A 23,329-nucleotide genomic window follows, 5' to 3' on the forward strand; every position below is an offset into this window, starting at 1 on the left:
AAAAGCAGGACACAAAGCAGCATGGAGGATGGAGTTTCAAAGGGGAGGGTGTGCATTTTAGTGCACGTGTGTTGTACTCTAACAAGAAATTTTTAAAGTGGGCATATTTTGTGCAGGTTAAAAGTCTTGCAGGGATGTCCGTTAGAGGTTAGCAGTTGTTTCTTTGTGGTGGGAGGTTGTGGATGGCTTTTACATTTTCCTTACATTCTTTTGTTACTTTCAAATATTGAGTGAACATTTTTAGTCATAAAAGTGGGAAATGTGTGGTACAGTTTCCGGGGAGCGAGGGGAATGCAGAAGACTCGTTAAGCTTCTTCGAAAATGCTTCTGAATGCTTCACCTCAAAAACATCCTGACTTCAGAGGGATCATGAGGAGGTTTGGACATCTGATGGAAGACCTTTTGCATCAGATACTTAAAGAAGGTTTTCAAGTTAAATCGCTGAAGAGAAATAGAGAAATAGAGATAAAGTGGTGTGGGAATGAGGAGTTGGGTCCGTAGGGATGGCTGGTGGTTCTTCCTGCAGGAATGGAAGGAAGGACCATCCTCTGAGGTCCCTGCCTGGCTCTGAGTGGAAGCTTCTGGCAGCTTTTTAGGATCTTGCCAACTTTGAAAGTGTTCTTAGCAATACCAGGTGGCGCAGCTGCTGGCATGGCCGGGGCTGCATTGGCAGGTTGCAATGAGTAATGCACTCAGGCAAAATCAAAGAATCAGTGGTTTTCGTTTTTCGAGCAACATGGGACTGTTTGGATTTGGTGGGTGTTGTGGGTGTCTTTGATGACATAGTTCTTGGGAACGAAAGTTTTACCTTTGACATGCTAGTTAACATTGAAGTTGCTTTGCTTATCACTAAGTCGGTCAGCCCCTTTGGCAGGTCCTAACTGGATTCTTTAACAGTCTGGCTGTGAATCCCTCCCCGTGAGTTCACACCTTCATGTTAGTTCCTTTTCCCCAGTCACCTTGCTCTCTATGTTTCTTCAGAAAACGAACCAACCCCAGATTACTTAGTTATTGCTCTGTTTTAGATCTCTCTCAAATGCTGAAAACTGCTTAAACTGATGTAAATTATTTTTGATGTAGGTAAAAATGTCACAGTAGCAAAAAAGTTAATGCCTGATACACACACAAACTCCAGGCCTTACATGATCCTCCTCCCGCTGTCCTGGAATGTAATTCAAGGGGTGGGGGGTAGTGGTAGTAAAATAGACCCACTGCAGCATCTCGCAGTTTCCAAACGGCCAGCCTTTAATGTCATCTTTGGGCTTGGAGACACACATCTTTAAACAGTGGGTTTGGCCACCTCCAGACATGGTCTGTGTAATTTGAGAAGATAAACTTGGAAAGAAACAAAGAATAAATGTTTAACTGTCCTCATTCCTCCACCTCTCTAGACTGCACCACTTACTTGAATCCAGTGGGGAAGCACGTGGTCGCCGATGCCCAGAACATCACCATCAGTCAGTATGCTTGCCATGACCAAGTGGCAGTCACCATTCTTTGGTCCCCAGGGGCCCTTGGTAAGTGGTCACAATGGAGTCCACTGTGGTGCTTGTGTGAGTGATACCCAGTGCGGGGGTCCCAAGTGTGACGGCCTCCAGGGGCCAGGTAGGTCTTGACATGAGTGTAGCTTAGGTGTGCTTGGGCACAGACATACTTGCTACCTGGTTGCATGCCCCTGCTGCACATGCGTGCAGTTTGATGCTGTGCCCCAGGGCTTGACTTTTGTTCCCTTGGCTGTTATTGAGAGAGATGTGGATTTGAAAAATAGTATTGTGTGAGTGATACATGGCACTGAGGTCTTGGCCTCTGTGTCTCAGCAGGAGTGGGGAAAACAGGTGGCCCATCCAAGGAGGTAATGGCTTTAGCATCCAGCATCCATGATCGCTGTGGCCACACAGAGATGTACAGGCCAAGCATTGGCATGCTTTGTGAGTTTTCAGGAAAATCCCAGTTTTCATGATAAACCATGAAATCAGTGATTTTTAAATGTTGGCAACTAACTGAATTTTTTTAAACTATGTGGGCTGAAAAGAACCAAACTCAAACAAACAGAAAAAAGCAAACCCACATTATCTGGCCAGATTCAGGTCAGGGCTGAATCTGCTTGTCATTTTTAATGAATTGATGACACACAAGGGAGGATGGGGTGGTTGAGTGTGGGACAGGGGAGGGCCATGTGTTCAAATGGGCCTGGGTTTGAACCCAGAATCTACCTTTCCACAAGAAGCATTTACACCTGACTGAGCCCTAGCTTCCCCATCTGTAAAGTGCACAACTGACTCTTGGTTATAAGAATTAGAGACACACACATGGTACAGTTTCTAAAGAGAGCTCTTAAAAAACAGTTGCTGTTGTTATCATCCTCAGAACCTGGTCCTCAGGTCTGCTCCCTTGACATTGCCTCCCAGTCTTAGAATTAAAAAAAAAATCTGGCTAAGGGAAAAATAAAAGTCTGATTTTCTTAGTCTGAATGAGCTAAATCTCAGAGGAACCAGATTGCAGGAGAGGCGAGTACAGAGACAGGGAGGATGGATCAGACCTGTGGGCCTGACTCACTTATCCATGTGAATGCTGCTGGATCTGAACCCAATGGGTTTTCCAAAAATAACATTATCTTAGCATTTAAAAATATAAACCTCCTCTATGGGTAAAAGGGAAGTGATCATTCCAATGTAAGGCTACATGGTTAAGGGGTTGGCCTGACAAACTGCAGGTTCCCTCTTTAGAATGAAAGTAAGAGATGTGAGAAAAACTGCTGTGTGGAACAGTGAGGGCAGAAGGATGTGCTTTTTCTGCGTAACGGTGTGTGGGTGGGGATGGCTGGACAGGTTCTATCAGTTTCTATGAGGTTTTGTCAAGGAGACCCCTTGGGAGACAGAAAAGCATATGGGTCAAGAACACTCTGGGTTTGAATCTCACCTCTGCCATTTAATCCCTGTGTGACCCTGGGCAAGTCATTTAGTGTCTGTACACCTTATCTATAAAATGGGGACAATAATACCTTCCTCCTACAGTCTTTAGGAGGATTTAATGAGTTAAGTAATGGGGAGGAGTAAGTAAGTTCCTTTACGGGAAGTTGCCCTAGACCTGTAAACATTGTATAACTACAAGGTGTTAATAGTACTGTGGTAAAGGTGTTGCTGTGATGTAAGATTTGCATTTGCTGCCTCTGCCTCCACTCCCAGACTTGGTATAGTGGTTTTTCAGGCAAGTCTTTTAAAGATAAAGAGTGATTCTTTAGACCACCCACCCCTACCCTAGCTGATGAATTTTTATGTAATTGCAAGATATATGGTCTTATTATTAATCACCTGGCTTTTGTTAAACAGTTCTGGGGACAGTACATGAACTAAACCTTAGTATAAGCAGTGAGGATTTGTTTAAAAATCCTTTTTGGTGACGAGGGGGATCTCAAAAAGATAAGTTCCTCAATAGTTGCTGGTCAGAAACCTTGGATCTTGTCAGCACGTCTGAACCTTGGGCTGTCGGTCAGCCAGCTCTCACCCTCGCAGGAAGCTTTGTGCTTGAAATACCACATGGCAGGGTCAGTACCTGCACACGCTGTGCTCCAACCTCCTGAATCGTGACGCTCTAATTGTAGCTCCTTTGCCCTCCCCACCATAAAATGTGTGCTCTTCGTCAAATAATTACAGGATTGGAGAACCTATTCAAAAGAGAAAAAGATTTCCTTGGCCTTTGCCGTGGATAATTTTCCCACCTGGTTAATTGCATCCTGTGTAATTACTTTTGCCCTGGGAGGGGAAGGGTTGAAAATGTCTCCTTGTCTAGTGTTCCAAAAGAATGCGAAATCGATATCTTGCCAATTGAGGCCAGCTTCGGGGAGCTCCAGCTGCAGTTGGGCCACTCCAGTCTCCATGGGATACGGAGCCCCGGTACTGGCTCTTGTGGCCATCAGAACTTAATCCTTTTGAAAGCATCTAGTTGGACGGGCAGCGGGGGAAGCTCTGGTGGCAGGAGGGTGGGCCGGAGTCTTTCAGCAGCGCTGTGGGTGTCTCGGGGCCTCCGAGGGCTGTATGAAGAGCACACACTGGGCAGCTCTTGGGTGTCTGCCTTTCAGGCGTGATTAGAGCAAGAACCGCTTTGTAAACCACATAGGCATTCTCCTGAGCTATTTAATCTCAAGCCCTGGAACCCCTTGGGTGCAGACACACACTTTGTTGGGAATTTTCTTCATTGCTTAGTGAAACATGCCAGCAAAATATAGGACTAAAACGTAAAGTGGAAACATGGTTAGAGGGGAGTCCCTGGGAATGGGACGTCAGCTGAACATACCTTGTTTAATGACCTAGAAATTATATATCCCACTGCAGACTTTTATGATCAATTGTGACTTAAGTCTAAATATTCAAACTGGAATGTCTTAGAGGCAACAGGTGTTTGTGAAATGGCTGGCTGGATTAGAGATGAATTAATTAGGAATGGTAGGAAAGAGAAAATCACCTGGCCTGTACAAGAGGAATGCAGGGTATGTGTTTTCCCCTTCTGTAAACTCAGATGTTTGGGCCAGAGTAAGAATCTCTTTAACTCTGCTGTATAGGTGGAGAGGACGGTAATCTTGGAGGAAGGAAAATGCATTAGAAAGTAATTAGGTCCACTTTTAATAAAAGCATTTTGCTTTGCTTAGGCATCGAATTCCTAAAAGGATTTCGGGTAATACTGGAGGAGCTGAAGTCGGAGGGAAGACAGTGCCAACAACTGATTCTAAAGGACCCGAAGCAGCTCAACAGTAGCTTCAAAAGAGCTGTAAGTCGCACGCGGGGAATGTGCTCCTGAAGACACACCATTGTTCTGGGGGCTGAATGGTCTATTGAAAGGCTGTGAGGAGGAGGGGCTGTGGCGTCCACCCCGCCCCGCCAAGGTGGGCGAGCCTGTGCCACGCTCCGCGCTCCCAGAAACCCTCCAGCACCTCCCGGTGGTAAACAAGCACACCTCTCAGGTTACGCGCTAGAGCAGCCATCCTGGAAGGTGGCTTTGTGCCCTCAGGAGTGGATGTGGGCTCCTCCCCACCAGCTTTGAGCCTCGGCTTCATTGCCAAAGAGCAGACAGCATTGCCCTTCTTAATTTTCACTTAGGGGTCCAAACCTAAACTTGGTCTGGAAAAGAGACCTGACTTCCTCCTTCCTTTGGGACATGTCCCCCAGCTCTGGAACTGTGTCTGGGTGACTGCAGGTGGAGAGGTGATCTGAGCTCTCGCATGTTGGAGGGGGGTGATTTCTCAGTGATGTCATGTGTGTTTTTCTTTCCTTTTAGGGAATGGAATCTCAGCCTTTCCTGAATATGAAATTCGAAACAGATTACTTTGTAAAGATTGTCCCTTTTCCTTCCATTAAAAATGAAAGCAATTATCACCCTTTCTTCTTCAGAACCCGCAGTGAGTATGGTCTTTCCTGCCTGTTTCCCATGGGGACACATTTCTCCTGCTTTTAGTGACTTTTCAGCAGAGGTGTGTTCAAGAGCACATGGAATACTAGTATGACACGAGCATGGTGAAGAGAAAAGCATCCAGAAAAGCAGTTTTTAGAATTAAGATTCGGCCCAGGTGGTGTTCATCTAACCAGAAGCACTCATTCCTGGCTTGTTCTAGCGTCGACATGATGCTTGATTTTTTTTTTTTTTTTGAAGGTACCGTGAGATGGTCATGTATTAAAATCATTTGATTAAAAAAATGAGAATAAAAAGTAAAAGCTGGTTTTGAGGTGAAGTGAAAAGCATGAAATGATTCCATCATGTACCTGTCCTTCGGAGGGTGGCCTCTGAGCCATTGCCTGTCATTTTCAGGATGAGATTTAAAAAAAATTAAGTAGCATACCTGAAGTCACCTTGTTCTAGAAAGTTTGTTTATCAGTTATGTGCTGGGCTTTGTTCTAAATACTTCCTAAATATTAACGCAGTTTACCTCCGTAACAACCAGAGAAATTTACTCTTACCACCCCCGCCTATCAGATGTGGATCACAGAGAGAGGTTAAAGGGCCTGCTGGGAGCTGGGATTTGAACCCCAAGGAGCCAGACTCTCGAGCCCATATGCTCAAACCATCCTGGCAGGGCTCCCTTCTCTATCTGGCTCTCCTTCTCCATGTGTTCTGCACGCCGCATGGGGCTCTCTCTTCAGCCTGAATTGCTGCTTTCACGTTTGGTGCTCAGGCACCCTGGAACACGCAGTGGTTCCCCCTTGCCTTCTTGGTCCGTCTTTCTGTCGGCATGAATGGTTGGCCATCAGTCCAGTCTGATATCTCCTCCTCTGTGGTCTGGTTGCTGTCCCCATCCCTCTTGTGAGGTCTTTGTTCTCAAGTCCAGCCTACGTCCATGCTTCTCGTTGCAGAATTCTTACTCCGGTTGTTTTCTTTTTGTCTTTCTTCTTTTCTTTTTCATTTAAGCTGTAGTTGTTTTTAATGCAGCAAAGTTATTTTATAACATCGGTTTCATTTTCTTAATTGAGGTAAGATTCCATAAGGCAAAGACCATGTGTGTTTTACGGCAATCTCTTGTTGCCTTACACATAGCAACAAGATAGAGGACTCAAAGAATGTGTTTATGGAAAGCCTGCCTAAATCAAAACTAGGCTACTTTAAGATTAATTTTCCTCATTGGAATCATTGTCAGTCTGGGAGTGAGGTGGGGGCAGGAGATACGTTTATCACCATTTCAGTGCACTGGGACCTCAAGGCTGCCTTTTGATTTTATTGACATTGTAAGGACATTTTGCAGAGGGTTCTCCCTGGGTTAGCCACCTGGCATGTAGGGCTAGCTGTTTGGCCTCTCTCATTGTGTTTTTACCACATTTAAATCCTGGTTCAAAGCTACTGGCTTTGCTGCCTGGTTTTCAGCTTTGGAGCTACTTCTCGGTAGATGCCTGGATGTCATTTTTAGATTCCATCAAAAGATTTTTAAGTAAGAGTGCTAGCGAAGGTTAAAATAACCTCAAGACCAGTTACCAGGATCACTCTGAAGTTCTCTTGTGAGAACTCCACAGTGGGACCGGGGCTGGCACTTTCTCTGTCTGTGGCCAAAACAGAGCCTCCGTGGGCAGCAGCATGAACACAGGCTTGCTGCCCTGGGCCATGGCCTTGAATCTGTGTAATGCTTGACAAACTTTTAAAATCACAGTGACTTTACATTGTTTCCATTTATTTGGCATGAAATGAATTGCATTAATATTTTTATATTACAGTATTTTTATATATACATAAATCCAAGTTTTTGAAAGCTACAACTGTGCTGTACTGCAAATCATTTTACTTACTTCCCAGCAGCACCCAGTATCATATATTTATATAGCACTGAATTGTTGGACGAGGAAATGTCAGACTGTCCTAAAACTAAAAATATGTGTCTTTCTCAATAGCCTGTGACCTGCTGTTGCAGCCGGACAACCTGGCCTGTAAACCCTGTAAGTATAGCTGTTCTTGTCTGTCCAATCCCAAGTGGTGTCCGGGTAACCTCGGAGTGCTCACTCCAGTCCTTCCTCCTCCCAGTCTGGAAGCCTCGAAACCTCAACATCACCCAGCACGGTTCGGACATGCAGGTGTCCTTCGACCACGCGCCCCACACCTTCGGCTTCCGTTTCTTCTATCTTCATTATAAGCTCAAGCATGAAGGAACCTTTAAGCGAAAAACCTGTAAACAGGTGAGCTACTAGGTGTACATAAAAGAACACTCTGTGTTTTAAAGTAACCCCTGGGCCCTTAGAAGTTGGGTTGGTTCAACGTGAAATTAAGCTTTGTGGACCCTGAGCAGTCGGTAGATATTCTAGGTACATCTCAGGGCCGTCTTGAGTCATCCCTCACTCCCTGGTTACCTTTACCCCAGCTGTCCCAGTGGTGGTGTAGGGGTACAAGTATTACCAAGGAACTGAAATGAGGAAGTAGGTCTAGTTTGTTCTTGTATATTTTAAGTATGAATTAGGTGCTCACTGTGTGCTGGTTACTGTGCTTTACAGTCATTGAATCCTTACAGCTCTATGAAACAGAGGCTTGTTATCCTTACTTTAAAGATGGGGAACCTGAGGCTCAGGGAGGTCACCTGGCTTGCTGCCCGAGGTCTCACAGCTAGTAAGTGAAAAAAAGAAAACCCAACCATATCTAGGAGTCAAGCCACTAGCATTTCAGTGACTAGTGATTTTGCACAAAGGCCAAGGTTAAGGAGAGATTCAGTAACCAAGTTTTTAAACTAGAGGTGGTCAGAGGGAGTGGGAAATGTTCTGTGGAAGTTCCCAGGATTGCTAGATGACCCTGTGCCAGCACCAAGAGCAATTTTTGGTTATAGTGGCAGAAGCCAGTGCCCTTCTAGACACACCCCTGTGTGTGTTGACTTTTGTTTTCCTGCTCACTCTCACCTCTGCCACTGACCTTCTGCTCAAGTTAAAATTATGGCAAATAAAATATGCACAAGTATGGAAGGGTAATTTCTTCCCCCATCTTTTTATAAAGCAAAAGATATTCTAACTAGCTGCTTTGTTTTCAAATCAAAAATTCCTGCTGAGGGTGCCACCACCTGAGCATAGAATACGACAGAGGTCCCAGGCTCTCCTGGGCCTTTTATCAAAGTGGAGTTCAGATAACATGGCAGATACGCACAGTTGGTGTACATCTAATTGACATCTTCTGAAAACATGATTGAAACTGGTGGCAAATTTCCTTCAGTTGTGTGGCAAAAGAGGGGTCCTGACCACGTTTATCTAAGAAGACGGTTTTAAAGTGTTGTTTCTTTGCAGGAGCAAAATACAGAGACAACAAGCTGCCTCCTTCAAAATGTATCTCCGGGGGATTATATAATTGAGGTACTTACCACTCAAGAAAGCCCTATTATTAATTCTATAGCTTGAATCCAGTTCAAACAGAACTCCAACTGCTTACAACACTAAAATTTCAAGCCATTGAGGGTGTGCTCAGTTATATTGTTACATGGCCCTTAACATGCTTCTTAAAAAGTTTATATATAATTGATCTTTGAGTTTTTTTCAATAAATATTCCAATAAATATTTTTATGTAACCATATAGTCCACATAACCATGGTTTAAAATTTCTATATAGTATTCCTTCACACTACAAAAATACATATTAAAATTTTTAGCTTTAAAAAGTTTTTAGTGATAAAATAGCAAAGCAATAGTTATGCTCATTACATCTCTATACTTCTCTAGATTTCTTCTCTAAGTTTCTGAAATTCTTCTGTATGACTATACGTAAGTTCTAAATGCCATTTTAAAAAAGCATATACATGGTATATATTTTTCTTTACTTATATTGCTTTTTCAGTATCAAAAATACTACAAAAATAGAAATAAAAGGAGAATAGGGAAATTAAAAATTTGTCCATAGCCCCACTATTCAAAGACAACCAATATGTCTCAACATTTTGGTAGAATTACCTTGTTCTTGCATTACTCAGTAGCAGTAGATGGTTTTGAACCAACACATCCTCTTAAAGCATTAAAGGAGGCCCAGTAAAATCAGTGGTAGGGTACCATTTTAATTGAAAATTGTAAGAATGTGGAACTCACTAGCTGACTTCATCAATGAATAAACAACCTTTTGATTCATGAAAGGAATGCGATGAAGTTGAGAGTTTTCAGTTGGTAAAGCAGAGATGATGTATCTGACTATCAGTGTCTGATCTCAGCTTGAAAATGATCACAGGCGGCAGCAGCTCTCCTCTCCCTGCCCCACTGCCCACCGATGGAAAAATGAATGAAATCTGTTGAGATGCTATCACTTGAAAAAAAATAATACAGCATCCTTTGTTTTGCAGCTGGTGGATGACACTAATACAACAAGAAAAGTGATGCATTATGCCTTAAAACCAGGTAAGAATTTTGTTTGTTTAAAATGTTGCCTCTGGACTACAGTGGACCAAGGTATTTGATACTTTCTGTACTTCATGGTTTACAAAAAGAAAACACTTGCCCTCCTCCCTTTTAAATGATGTCCCATCAAATCTGACTTTCCTTCCACCTTAATGTTGATGCCTGGAAGATCAAAGCCAGTGTGTTGTGTGAGTCGCTGGGACTAAATAAATAGTCAATTGTCCTTAGAAGAAAAGTGGTGGGAGGGGAGGTTTCCTTAGGCAAATTCCACTCAGAGGTATTTACTGTCTCAGCAGACTCTTAACTGTTGAATTGTATTCTGCAACCTTTTAAAAATGAATCCTTTTATAATCACCAAATCAGTACTAGAGAAAGGTAGTCAAGGAGTCTTGGAACCTGTTATGTGGCTTCTGTTTAAAAAGAAGAAAAAAATTGTTTTTCTTTGAACCTGTTATACTGCTTAAGTTTAAAAGCCTTCCCTTTTTTCCTTTGAAATTCCCCAGCACACTCCCCGTGGGCCGGGCCCATCAGAGCTGTTGCCATCACTGTGCCCCTGGTCGTCATATCAGCATTTGCAACGCTCTTCACCGTCATGTGCCGCAAGAAGCAACAAGGTATCTCGTTGTGTGGCGTGTTCCCCCCAAGGTGGCAGGACTGGGGCCAACAGAGGGAGACTGGGAGCTCTTGTTCCCTCCAGGCGTCTGAGAAGCCACATGGCTCTTGTAGTCAGTTCCTTGGCTGCTGTAGTTCCCAGAATTAAAATATATGACTTTTAACCTCAGGAGCCACTAAAAGGACAGGCATGCTTCTATTCTCAAACTCAGAAAGATAAATGCAAGAGCATAAAGGAAGTCTAAAGGTATGAGTAAGGGGAGAGGTAGGGCTTCAGCACTTAAATTCAGACATGAGGAGGGAAACTTCTGGGGAACTTGAAAATATATTGCATCTTAATCTGGCAGTTACACAGTATACTTAAAAATTTATTGAGGTGTATTCCTAAGATTTATGCACTTTGCTTTTATAAGTTGTACCAAAAAAAAAAAAAAAAACTAACAAACAAAAAAACCTCAATGAAAGTTTGTTTTAAAGAAGGTCAGCTCTGTTAATGCTTAATTGGTCTAGTAGGTGTACTTGGTTGCAAGAGCTGGTTGTGGGCTCTCTGCTGATGGGGGCGGGGAGAGGAGTCCCTGCAGTGTTCTTGGCTTGCCCAAGGTCAGTTTCAGGTGAAGAACAAATTTTGGCTATTTTTTTGCTCCATTGGACATATCAGCTATTCCAGTCCCAGAAGTGACCCAAGGGGCTGGTGGAGTTAGGGAGCTGGGAGTGCTCTAGGTGGACGTGGAGAGAGCATTGGGTCCCAAGTCTTAGGGAACAGGACAAAGCTTTGCTAGTGGGCACCAACCTTATCTTCTTTTCCAATTTAGAAAATATATATTCACATTTAGATGAAGAGAGTTCTGAGTCCTCCATGTACACCACAGCGCTCCCCAGGGAGAGGCTCCGGCCACGGCCCAAGGTCTTTCTCTGCTATTCCAGTAAAGATGGCCAGAATCACATGAACGTTGTCCAGTGTTTTGCCTACTTCCTCCAGGACTTCTGTGGCTGTGAGGTGAGGAATCTAAAGTCTCTTCTTTTATCCTGGGCGGGACACGTGCCAAGTGCCTGGCTTCCAAACTAGTGTCAGCCTTGCACTCTTCCTGCAGTCTGTCCTACATCACCAGCACTGGATGTCTGCTGACACTTAGTTCTAACCCCCACACACTCCTGTTCATAAGTCTGGAGTGGCACTCACCTGGCAGGAAGTTTTATAAGCATTAAAAAGACTGTTGAGGGGATGGGGAATGGCAGCTGCCCTGAGAGCTTGCAATGGGGGTGGTGGGAGGTGGTCACCTAAGGCATTCTGGTGAGCATTGGAGGGTCAAAGAGAGAATGGCAAGTAAAACAATGAGTTTAGACAATTTTGTGGGGGAGCTCTGCCAATAAGGGAAAACAATAATGTGTTACATGCTCAAGTGGTCTGCTCTGGTTTCTTGCCTTGTTCTCTTCCATTAAGCTATTAAAGTGTAGCTTTTCTATGTCATAGTGTTGATTTTAGAGTGAAGTTTGAAGCTGTCATGGAAGGCACACTGATTCTTACAAATGCAAGAGTTGTACAATAATCATGCAATTGGAAGTTGTGCTTTCAGACTATGGGTTGGTGGGTTTCAGATTCTCTCCACATGGTGAGGCTGCCCCCTAGTGTCAACAAAACATATTTACAAGGCTGGCTGGGATTCCCAGTGTGTGAAGGTCTAGAGGTTGACAGATAAGCCTGCAGACTGAAAAACTGGTGTAGACCAGTGGGTGGCACACACTGTATTCAGATATAGAAAGCACTTTTGCTTTATTTTGTAAGTGACTAGCCTCAGGGGCGAAATACCTTCCAATATGAGTGTAATAGAAAATTTGGAAACTAGAAAAGGATGACAAATTTTTAAATGGATGGTAATCTTAACCTGGAGAAAAGAGGAACCACAGTTAATATTGCTGTATTATTTCCACGCTTTTCTGCATAGATGAAGTCATACTTATAGTTTTGCATTTGAGTGGACTGGAATTACTTTTTTCTGTCTCTCACTCAATAACATTTTACAATATTTTATGTAAACAGCCATTTTAAATAGACACTAGATCCATATTAGTGATTCACCATAATTAAGTTCTTTCAAACTGTTAAACATCTCAGGAGTTCAATTTTGCCTCATTTCTGTTAATTTTTCAAAGACAGATACTTGGAAATGGAATTGCTGGGTCAGGTAGGAACATTTTTTAAGTGCTTGGTGTATATTCCCAGTTAGCTTTTAAAATGTATAATATTAGGGAAAATTAAGGAAAATGTAAGACAATTCAGGATTATCTTCAGCAAGTGGGTGGATGTTGGGGGCTTTCTTCCCTTTGATAACACCTTAGAGCAAAAGAGGAAGATAGTCATTTCAGAACCCCCTTCCCCAGAAGAGACTGTGGCTGTCACCTTCTAGCATAGGTATTGGGAGTTAATTTCTGAACTACAGAAGGAAAGAGGCTGATGGAACTGCCAAGAGATGTTTTCAGCAGAATCAGATGAAGATGGTCTAGAAAGGGGAAGCCCTCGGAGGGGGCCATGCATGCCTTGTTTTCTTTCCTTTGTCAGTGCCCCACCCCCAACTCCCTATGAGACATCCCCTACAGGTTAAAGGCCTTATAGAGATGTGACCCTGTAGACTGCTGAGAAGTCATGGTGAGAGGTGCTGGTCATGTCCAAGTGAGTGAACCAGAATGGCCGTGTTACTGCAGCTCATCACTCCTCTCCAGGCACTGATCTCCTGGTAAATAGCATGGCTGACCCCAGGGCTGTGAGAGTGGCTGGGGAGGTCCTCTTTGTCAGTCACACTCTCTGAGTTGAGTCAGCCAGCCTTGTGGATTGGGCGGCTTTGGCATCCAGACCTGAACCCCATTTCCCATTTTGGGATTCCTCACCCAAGCCCTTCTGTCATCACCTTTCAGTTCTCTTTCCAGGATCTGCTCCTCCCCACTATCAGACAGACCAACCCCCAGTGCCTCTGTTTTCCATGCTCACTATCACACTCTAAGTCTGCTGAAAGCCTCACATGTGATATGTAACTTAGGCAGGTTGCCAGACACTCTGTGTTTCTGTTTCTTCACTTGTAGTATGGGAGTGGTAATGATCCCACCTCATGCTAAAATGAGGGCATGATGCAGAGGGCTGGTGTGTGACCATCACCCGTGAGATGTTAGCTGTTCCTCAGAGCTGGGCAACCTGGAGCCTGCACGTAGCAGTGCTAATAATGATTTGAGGACAGATGATGTACCGTTCTTATAACATTCCCATTCTTGTCATTCGACTCTCAAAGCTGTATAGGTGAGTGAGGTTCCGTGTCCTCTTTCCAGGTGGCTTTGGACCTGTGGGAAGACTTCAGCCTCTGCAGAGGAGGGCAGAGAGAATGGGTCATCCAGAAGATCCACGAGTCCCAGTTCATCATCGTGGTGTGTTCCAAAGGCATGAAATACTTCGTAGACAAGAAGAACTACAAGTACAAAGGAGGTGGCCGAGACTCGGGGAAAGGGGAGCTCTTCCTGGTGGCAGTGTCTGTCATTGCCGAGAAGCTCCGCCAGGCCAAGCAGAGCTCATCCGCGGCACTCAGCAAGTTCATCGCCGTCTATTTTGATTATTCCTACGAGGGAGACGTTCCTGGCGTCCTAGACCTGAGCACCAAGTACAAACTCATGGACAACCTTCCCCAGCTCTGCTCCCACCTGCACTCCCAGGACCGCAGCCTCCAGGAGGCGGGGCCCCACCCGGGCCGCGTCAGCAGGAGGAACTACTTCCGGAGCAAATCAGGCCGCTCGCTGTACGTCGCCATTTGCAATATGCACCAGTTTATCGACGAGGAGCCTGACTGGTTTGAGAAGCAGTTTGTTCCCTTCCATCCTCCTCCGCTCCGCTACCGGGAGCCAGTCCTGGAGAAGTTTGACTCAGGCCTGGTTTTAAACGACGTCCTGTGCAAGCCCGGACCCGAGAGCGACTTCTGCCTCAAGGCCGAGGCTGCCGTCCCCGGGGCGCCAGCCGACCCGCGCTCGGAGGGCCCGCAGTTGGGCTCTGACGAAGACGCCGAGGCCGGGCCTGTAGCGGGCGCCACCTCTGTCCTGCGGCCCCTGCTGCACACAGTGAAAGCTGCCGGCCCCTCAGACATGCCGAGGGACTCGGGCATCTACGACTCGTCCGTGCCCTCGTCAGAGCTGTCCCTGCCTCTCATGGAGGGGCTGTCCACGGACCAAACGGAGACGTCTTCGCTGACGGAGAGCGTATCGTCCTCCTCGGGCCTGGGTAAGGCTCGGGGAGCCCGGAGGGCCGGTGGGTCGGGTTCTTGATGCAGCCAAGGCTTTGGTCCATGATTCCGAAATCCGGGAAAGCTTTTTGCAAATTTTAGTGAAGATTTGCGTGTCAGTGAAATCTGACGGGAAGTAACGATGCCATTATTGATAGTCTTGATTGATCCCAGGTAATGGGAATGTTCACATGTGTGTGCTGCAGAAATACTGATGATAAATTATGGAGAGCTGCCCCGTCCCATGTTATATAATAGACAGTGCATGCTTTTTTTTTTTTTTTTTTTTTAATTTGTTTGGGGGGGAGGTAATTAGGTTTATTTATTTATTTTTAAAATGGTGACACTGGGGATTGAAACCAGGACCTCATGCATGCTAAGCGTGCACTCTGCCACTGAGCTACACCCTCCTCCCAGTCCGTGCATTTTATCACCTTTCTAAACTCCAGAAACATCTGAATAGCAAAACACATTGGGTCCCAAGTGTGTTGGATGAAGGTCTGTGTACCTGTATTTTTGTTGGGACTTGTAGTGTTCACCCCCCACTTTCCCAGTGTCTTTAAAGCTATATGTAATTGAACCTGGGGTTCATAGGTGCAGTATTCTCTTCATCCTAGGTCAGCACAGGCTCCCAAGTGGGAGAGCTTTATAGGGGGCCCCATTCCCCTAGGGACCCCCCGCAGGATGCCCTCTGGAGCTGCTATTACTGTGCCTGTGAGTAGTTGGAGTCATGTATGCCAACCCTGGACCCTCAACTAAGGGAACTGGAACCTGTTAGCAGGATGAGCATGCCCAGTCCTGCGCTGGTTAGGATGTCTGCCTTACTTGTATAAAGCACATAATTCAAACCCAGGTTCAGCTATGTTCTGAGCGCCCAGCCCAATGAAGTACAATAATGTATGGCTCTGCCCTCTTTTCTTTTCATAGGTGAGGAGGACCCTCCTGCCCTTCCTTCCAAGCTCCTTGCCTCTGGGGCATGCAAAGCAGAACCTGGTTGCTGCAGCTACACTGGTGAACTCCACGCTGTTGCCCCTTTGTAACAAAATGGAAGAGTCTAAGCATTGCCACTTTAGCTGCCGCCTCTCGCTGGTTCCCCAGCTCATCTCTCTGGGTATGTGGCCCACTTGGAGCTGAGATCTCTAAGAATATTCAGAGTGAAATCTGGCCAGTACTTGCTCTCCTTTCCTCTACTCTATCAGATATATTGGCAGAGTCTCCAGTTTTCTGAAACCATATGGAGCTCTGAAAGGCATGTCCATAATGTCTGACAGCAACTTGCCATGTTAGGTCAGACTTTGGATTAGAGCCAATTCTGGGAGGTGGGGAGGAAACATGTAAAGAGAAACAGGAAAATACCCGCACTGATCATTCAGACTTAATTTATCTGCACAAACTTTGCCTATTCACTGTTGGCTACTTTGATTTGAAATGCTTTGTGGAAAAAGCACTTTTGATGCCACTACAGCCTCAGAAATCAAGTGCCAGTCTCTATGGAACCCATAGTGTTACAGGTGATGTTCCTTTCCATTTTTGGTGTGGAATTTATGATACCATTTATGATGCCATGGGTGTTAAAAAAAAAAAAGCTGAGTTAAAGGTCAAGAAGGTGACTGAATATACAATCACCTTTCATAAAATGAGTCTTTATATATTAATGGGTGGCATGGCTGGCTGAGGTGGGGGTATGCAGGACCAGGCTGACCATCTAGCCCATTTTTTCTTAGATGGGTTGGTCAGTGTGCTGGAGCTCAGCACCCAGGGCCACCTCTTGGTCTGAATAGGCATCATGCAGGGGCCAGATCTGCCTGCCAGGTTTCCCTGGGTTCTATTTACTGTGCTGTATCTCAGATGTTGGTGCCTAGAAGTTTATTTTTAAGAGGCTAATACCCAGCTGGGCTATATTACTGGAAGTTGTGATTTGTGCTTTGGTTGGCCTCTCGTCTAAAGCTGTGTCCATAATATTAGGGATAAGAATCCACTGAAAAACGGCAGTATGTGGAGGTGGTAGCCATTTAATCTGCTGACTGGTTTTGACTAATGACAAACCTCTTTTTAAGAAGGTGAAAAGGAGGGGATTGTTACAAAGATGAATGTGCTCTTTGAGTATCGTCTAAAGAAGCACGGGACCTGAAGTCATTAAATTCTTGAATCTTAAAGTACTCCCCCGACAACCCAGCCTGTGAATCAGGTTTCACTTTGTTTTTATTGTACTTACCCAATTAAAGATTTGTCTCTTGTGTTCATTTCTACCAAAAATAGGTATTTAGAGCTTAAAAGGAAAGAATTTGCTATAAAAAGGAAAAGTAAATGTTCTGTTTTTTTGAATGACTCTTCTTCAGAATTTGTTTCCAGTGGAAAAAAAATTGTTCTCTTCTCCTCCCCATGACCTTGAGGGGGAGTGAGTGTTTTTTTTTTTTTTGCCAACTTTCAAATGAATACAATTGGATTTTGGCATCTTATTTTCTCAGCACCCATACCAGAGACCATGGTTTTCATTCCTTCAGCAAGTAGGACCAATATTAAGGGGGAACACTGAGAAACATCCTAGGGTGGGAAGTGGGGTGGGGCAGGACTTTTCCTTCCAAGCTCATTCTCGGTAAGTGGGGAAGGGAAGGTTTGCATCCCTACTGGAAAGGAGGTTTGTGTGTACCTTTGATGCACATGCCACACTCCCTGCTCTGTAAAGGCAGCTGGCAGCTTCTTGGGAGAAGAACGTGCTAGTCTGTTCTCTGGCATCGAGTTTCCTGCAGCTGCTCTGAGGGAGAGACAAGTGGGCTGCAGAACTGTCTCCCCCATAAAGCCAGGCATCTTGTTGGAGAAGTGATGTTTCATGTTGTCACTGTGGAATCTGAGATGAGTGCAGAGCTCCTGCCCATATGTGACTGTCCTCTCATTCCATCGTCGGTGTGCGTTCTGGGAAGGAGATTGGTCAGTTTTATTAATGTCTGAAAATTCACTTTGAAACATTTTCAAAGTGATTTCTTACTGAAGCCAAGAAATGGAGCATGCCCTGAAGGAACTATTAGGAGCTGCTTTCAGATAGATACTCAGTTTTGCGTGTGAAAGGAGGCATCTCGGAGAAAGTGGCCCCAGGGACAGCATGGAGGACTGGGGAGGAAGCGTCACCTGGGCTCCGTGAGTGGAGGATGGAGAGCTTGCTAAATAAATTCATTTATTATGAAAATGGATGGGAAAAGTTGTGCTAGTCCAAAAATCAGGTGATGCTTTGGGTATTTATTTTGAAATACTAATGATGATGATATTCAATGAAATCAAACTATTGTACCAAGTAATGAAATGACATCGTGAATACCCAGCTCTGAAAAAGCTGAGAAGACCAACGACTTCCTGGTTCTGCCTTAGTTACACTTTTTTTTTTTTTTCACTTTCTGCCCTCACCCCCCTCCCCCTCAATCTCATGCTGGGAATGGGGATAGTTGCCTCACAGATTAAGGCAAAACATCTGTTTTAAGCAGAGCTGCGTTTTTTTGACTCTCACATTGTCCTGGACAGTGGAAATGATAAGACAGAATTCAGATAAAGGTTCTGCCAAATCACAGCCTTTTAGACATTGGGGAAGCAAGAATTAGAATATAGGGATGATGTCAGTGAAAGGCTTTCATCCTGAGGGTTCAAGGCTCTGTGTGGCCAAGTTAGATGATATCCTCTGGACAGAAGACCAGGGGTAGGTTCAGGGTTCCAGGTAACCAAGAAGCCTGCAGGTAGTTGAAAGGTAGGGAGCTAGTTGTCTATCTTAACTTAACAGTGCCCTACAGAAAGGACTTAGTATCTGACACAGTCAGCTTTGCCAGGAGAGTGACCAGAGAGGTGAAAGTCCGGGTAGAGACGTGTTCTCCTCCAGGTCAGCTACAAGCAACAGGGACCACCTGGATGGGCCCTGCACTGGAGGCAGGAGTCCTTTAGAGGGCTGAGTCCTGGGCCTTTGAGGTACAGTGATCTCCAGAAAGAATCAGAAGTCATTCAGATTCAGGCTCAGGTACTTAGGTGGGTGACCCAGCCAAGTAGTAGTATTTTAAGCCAAAAATGGGGCATAAAGTCAAGAGACAGAGTTTTTGGTTGATACATTAATAATAACCAGAGACAGTCCCAGATCAGAAGTTTAAAAAAAATGTTCTAAGCAATGGTAACATCTTTGGAATCAGTGTGTAGTGATTTAAGTTTATATATGTTTGTCAATTTATTTATAGTCTTGCTACTTTATAGCCACAAGTGTCATTAAAAAAAAAAAAAAAGCAAAAAACCTCTAGTCTCGGGTTCCCTGATTTAAGCACAAATAAACAGGAAAACTGTCCCCCCAGAAATGTAGGATTATGTGATTTTCAGAACTTTTCCATTTTTCAGAGTTGAGTATCTTTTCTTTTAAAAGAAACAAAGGAAGAAAACAGCTATGTTATTCCTGGAGGAAAAAAAGAGTTTCCTTCCAAAAGAGAGAAAGCCCTGCAGTCCCTAACCACCTCAACACTAATTTGGCTCTCTTAAGGAGAGAGGAATTACTCATTGTGTCTTTATTGGGGAGAGGTGGGCAATGCCAATGAGAAATTTATTCATCTTTCCTATTTTATATAATTTGTGAAAAGTCCTGCTCTTGTTTAACAAATGCTGTGCCTTTAGGGGCCTCCAAAGGGGGTCAAGTGTAATGATAAATAAGGTTTGATGATAAATGGCAGTGACATGCCTTCTTAGTGTTAGCGAGACAGTAAGGCATGCTGGGGACTACAGCAAGCTGAAACCCTCCTGTCCCACTTATAGAGGGCAGCACTCCAGCCAGTTGTGACCATGGAGTGTTTCCTTATTTTTCCATTTTTCAAGAGAAGCTGAGAATCTGGATTTTTATATGAAAATTCTGATTTTTTTTTTTTTTTTTTTAGTATTGGCAACTAAATGATAAAAAATTTTTACAGTGAATTCAGGCCCAATGGAACAACACATAGGTAGACCGGATTTGGTCCACAAGCTGCCACCTCTGCTTTATAAGATTTAAAAAGAAAGGCATCTTCCATGGTAATTACAGATGTCTGGTGCCACCAGAAAATGCTCTTGCTAAATGTACCAAGGAGCTAGATTGTTTCTTTTACTCATTGCTCCCCTAAAGAAATTTGATATGACTGAATGTATTTGAAATGTTTTGATTGCTTCTTCACACTTAATGATGTCTTAAGAAAAAGGCAAACCAGTTGTTAATTTCAAAACCAGATTTATGTTCTCCCAATTTAAAAAATACGACACATGGAACAATTTCATTTAAACTCCATAAACTGAAGGACCTTATTTATAGTTTTAGCTCTTGCCTTAATCACTTTTTTAGATGATGTGTAATTCTGAGCTTAGGCCAGGACTTAATAAGGAAAGCAGGCATTGTGGGGAGCAGAGCAAGGAATCCTGAGTGTCTGCTAGAGCCAGGCCATTTGCTTTGTCTTCTGCTTTAAATGATGTGTGAATGGACTCTGTTTTGGAGGTGTGAAACTGTATACGGAGAAAAGCTTTTCCTGATACTGAGATATCAGTCAAGGGTCCTCACAGGTGTTGGGTCATCCTTGCTATATCACTTCCTTTTCAGGCTTAGGGTGAGAGAATAAACAAAAGAAAGTCTGACTGTAAGCCAATAGCTTTGATTCCGATTTCAGAGTTTTGGGGATGGGAGAAAGTTTGGATTATCTGGCATAATACCCCTCCTCCCCTGCTGGTGTCAGACAGGGCTGTGCATGAATTATTTCAGACATGTGGCTGTGGATGGGATTCTGGATTTTTAGCAAAGGAGATTCTGTAACTTACCCTGCTGATCAGATATTTCTTTGTACATCTTCCTTATAGAAATTCAAACCCGCCTTCTCTTGTTCAGCATGTAGTGGAAAAAGAACAGCTGCTCACCTTCCGTGTATTTGAAAACCACAGTGAAGTCATCCCCCTGGTGTTTTTATTTCAGTGATAAATAATCCCACCCCTACTCATTCTACACAGCTCTTGTTTTCCAAGGGCTTAATAATTTTCACTGCTCTTCAGTTTCTCAGTTTCACACTCAGCTTAGTTGCTTAAATAGAATATGGTGCCTTATTCACATTGGTGCCTTGTGAAGGCCAAGCTCAGGATGGGGATTAACAGAGAAATTCTTAGGTACCTGGTGTCTCTTACTACTTAAAAATATAAAGGCACTTTTAAAAAATGGTAAATCGCCTGTATTCATTTTGAGGGTTGATTGCCACATATTTTTTCCCCCTTGGCAATAGTCCTCTATCATATGTGGAGTTTTGTTTTCCTCTTATGGTCAGACACTTGGTGCTTATTCCTGATGTGTTAAATGTCATTCCCGAGCTGCTTCAGGATACTCTTCAAGACCAGCTCTTACCTTCTGAGTGGCAACTACCCCTCCCTCCCAGTTTTGGATTATATTTTTGTATATCTCTTGACACCACCTTTAATTCATGACTCACAGTACTATTAAAATTACAGACTTCACTTTAACCACAGGTGAGATAGACAGCAGTTGGTAGGAGCTAATTTGCTAAGAGGTCGAGTAAGGACCTTGGGAATTTTGGCCATTTGTCTTCCCTCCTGCTCTTTGGTTCCTCTCCCAAATTCAGCTGGGACCACAGACTCCTCAAGAAACTTTTCCATGTTCTGAACGGTTGCAGCCAGGGCTCTGAATTGACCAAACATGGTAGTTTACATAATCAGAAATCTGAGAAAAGCAAACTGTTACGATTGCATATCTGGTGTTTTTATCAAAGAAAGAAAATTTCAGTTGAGAAGATTCAAAGATGCAATCTTCTGTTTGTATGTGATGTAGACTAAGTTGGCTGCTCCATTCATTAGACAAAAAATTTACCATTGGATTGCACTAATGTGTAATCATCTTGTTATTTTTAACAAACGTTTTTTTCCTGACTCAAGGAAAAAAAAAATGTAGTGAGTCCAGAGAGAGCAAAAACTTTTGTAAAAACCAAATATATTCATTTAGAGAGTAGATGACTTCTATTTTCACTGTTAGTTTTTTTCCCTCCACTGCAGAAGCTCCCTGATACTACGTTCTAGGGGGAAAGCCTGTGGAACACAGTGGTTATTGCCATTGTCTTTGTTTCATCTTTGTAAAGTTTGTCTTTTGTGAGGTTTGGTGGAATAGTGAGCACTGACCAACAGACTGTAGTAGTGTGCTATATTTTTACATTGAACATTTAATGTCTTACTTGATTTGTACATAACTCTGTAAATAGATGACAATAGACCACAGCTGACATTTGCAAAATGTTTTTTGTACCCTATAATTTTTGCATCAAATAAAATGTTTTAAGATTGTGGTGGCTCATTATTCTAGATCATGTTTCCTGTTTCCTGAATAGCTGGGGTTCCTAGCACAGTTTTCTGTGGCCTCTACCTCTGGAAAGGAGAGAGATGATCTAGGGTGAGGAGACCAGGGTGGCCAGTATGTCTTGTACTTTAGAGAAGAGGACCCTGCTACCCTTGACCGTTTACCTCGCCCTCCAACGGGCAGACACCTGTTGCCTGCATGGCGTGAGGAGCAAGGACAGAGATACATACCTCAAGGAGAAATTGGACTCTCAGAACAAATGGACTTTCTTTGCAGAAATTTGAAAAGAGCCACTGAAATTTGGGAGCCACAAACCTCCTATCATTCAAAAAGAAAAAGAATTGCCTGTTCATTCTTCCCAGAGACTTCCTCTCACCTGTGTGCCCCATGTTCTCTGAGTTAAATTCATGATGCCCATCAACTTCAGGGTCTCATTTTTGAGATTCTGAGTCCCAGAAATTGGGTAGCTTTGCCAAAGGCGCAGACAAGTCAGCAGCCCTGGGATTCATATGTCTCATTGAATCATCCTCACTCCTAACCAATGGGCAACACTGCCCCTCGACATAATTTAAAGGGAGAAGAAAGAATCTTGAGTTGTATGTTCTGGTGAGTTGGTTCCTTTCTCAATCCAAATATTAAGAGTAAATCTGATTCAAAGGTTAAGCACATGGATCTAAAAGGACTCTATTGGAAGAATCTTTTTAGGCAGATGCTGTGGTAAGTGAATTCCTTTTTCTTGTTGGTGGAAAAAGCTTCTCTTTGGACAGGATGAGAAGCGCTAATTTTTACCGTGGTATTGGAAAGCAGAGTTCATTTTTACAGCTGCTTAGGGTTCTTGCAGTTGCTGTTCAACATGTGTGGGACCTCGCCACTGGTTTTATTTACTTTGTTTTAGAAATGGAAACTTTTAGGGGTAGCAAAGACCACTTCCCCTTGCAGGCTTTAATTAGAAAGCATTTTTTTGTTTTGGTTTAGTTGAGAAAGAGACTACAGGCAATAAGCTAAGCAGGTGAATGAAAGAGGAGACGTAAATTATACCTTCATTGTTTTGGAAATAGTGGGTCCTTAATAAATACTTTTTTTCCACCCTTACCCCCAACATACCCTGTCCTCACTGTCCACAGGAACAAAATCAGAACTTGCCCAAGAATAGGTTAGGTAGAGGATGCGGTAAACGGAGGGAGGGATACAAACATGGGGTAAGGCCTTTTTGCAATGAGATAACATTCAAACAGGATCTTTGAGATTAAGGGAAATTATTGCAAGGTCAGTGGGCTTGGCTCTCTGGCCTCTTTTTGGAGGGGTGTTGTACCAT

At 43.8% G+C, this 23,329-nt stretch overlaps 1 protein-coding gene across 2 annotated transcripts in view; it reads left to right on the plus strand.

Annotated features, from left to right (window-relative positions):
* The window catches only part of IL17RD (interleukin 17 receptor D), a 60,932-nt gene extending 41,339 nt beyond the window's left edge, over nt 1-19,593 (plus strand). Inside the window, exons 3-13 of one of the 2 annotated variants that reach the window (XM_010980904.3) lie at nt 1,392-1,517; nt 4,646-4,764; nt 5,272-5,392; nt 7,365-7,409; nt 7,495-7,646; nt 8,733-8,798; nt 9,771-9,825; nt 10,329-10,439; nt 11,250-11,434; nt 13,753-14,689; nt 15,618-19,593. In XM_010980904.3, coding sequence (XP_010979206.2) covers nt 1,392-1,517; nt 4,646-4,764; nt 5,272-5,392; nt 7,365-7,409; nt 7,495-7,646; nt 8,733-8,798; nt 9,771-9,825; nt 10,329-10,439; nt 11,250-11,434; nt 13,753-14,689; nt 15,618-15,730 — 2,030 coding nt within the window. In that variant the 3' untranslated portion in view covers nt 15,731-19,593. The remainder of the gene's footprint in view (nt 1-1,391; nt 1,518-4,645; nt 4,765-5,271; nt 5,393-7,364; nt 7,410-7,494; nt 7,647-8,732; nt 8,799-9,770; nt 9,826-10,328; nt 10,440-11,249; nt 11,435-13,752; nt 14,690-15,617) is intronic. The other variant, XM_064496403.1, reaches the window with a different exon arrangement.
* The last annotated feature ends 3,736 nt before the right edge of the window (nt 19,594-23,329 follow it).

The sequence above is a fragment of the Camelus dromedarius genome, chromosome 17 (assembly GCF_036321535.1).
Source record: "Camelus dromedarius isolate mCamDro1 chromosome 17, mCamDro1.pat, whole genome shotgun sequence".
Taxonomy (NCBI): Eukaryota; Metazoa; Chordata; class Mammalia; order Artiodactyla; family Camelidae; genus Camelus; species Camelus dromedarius.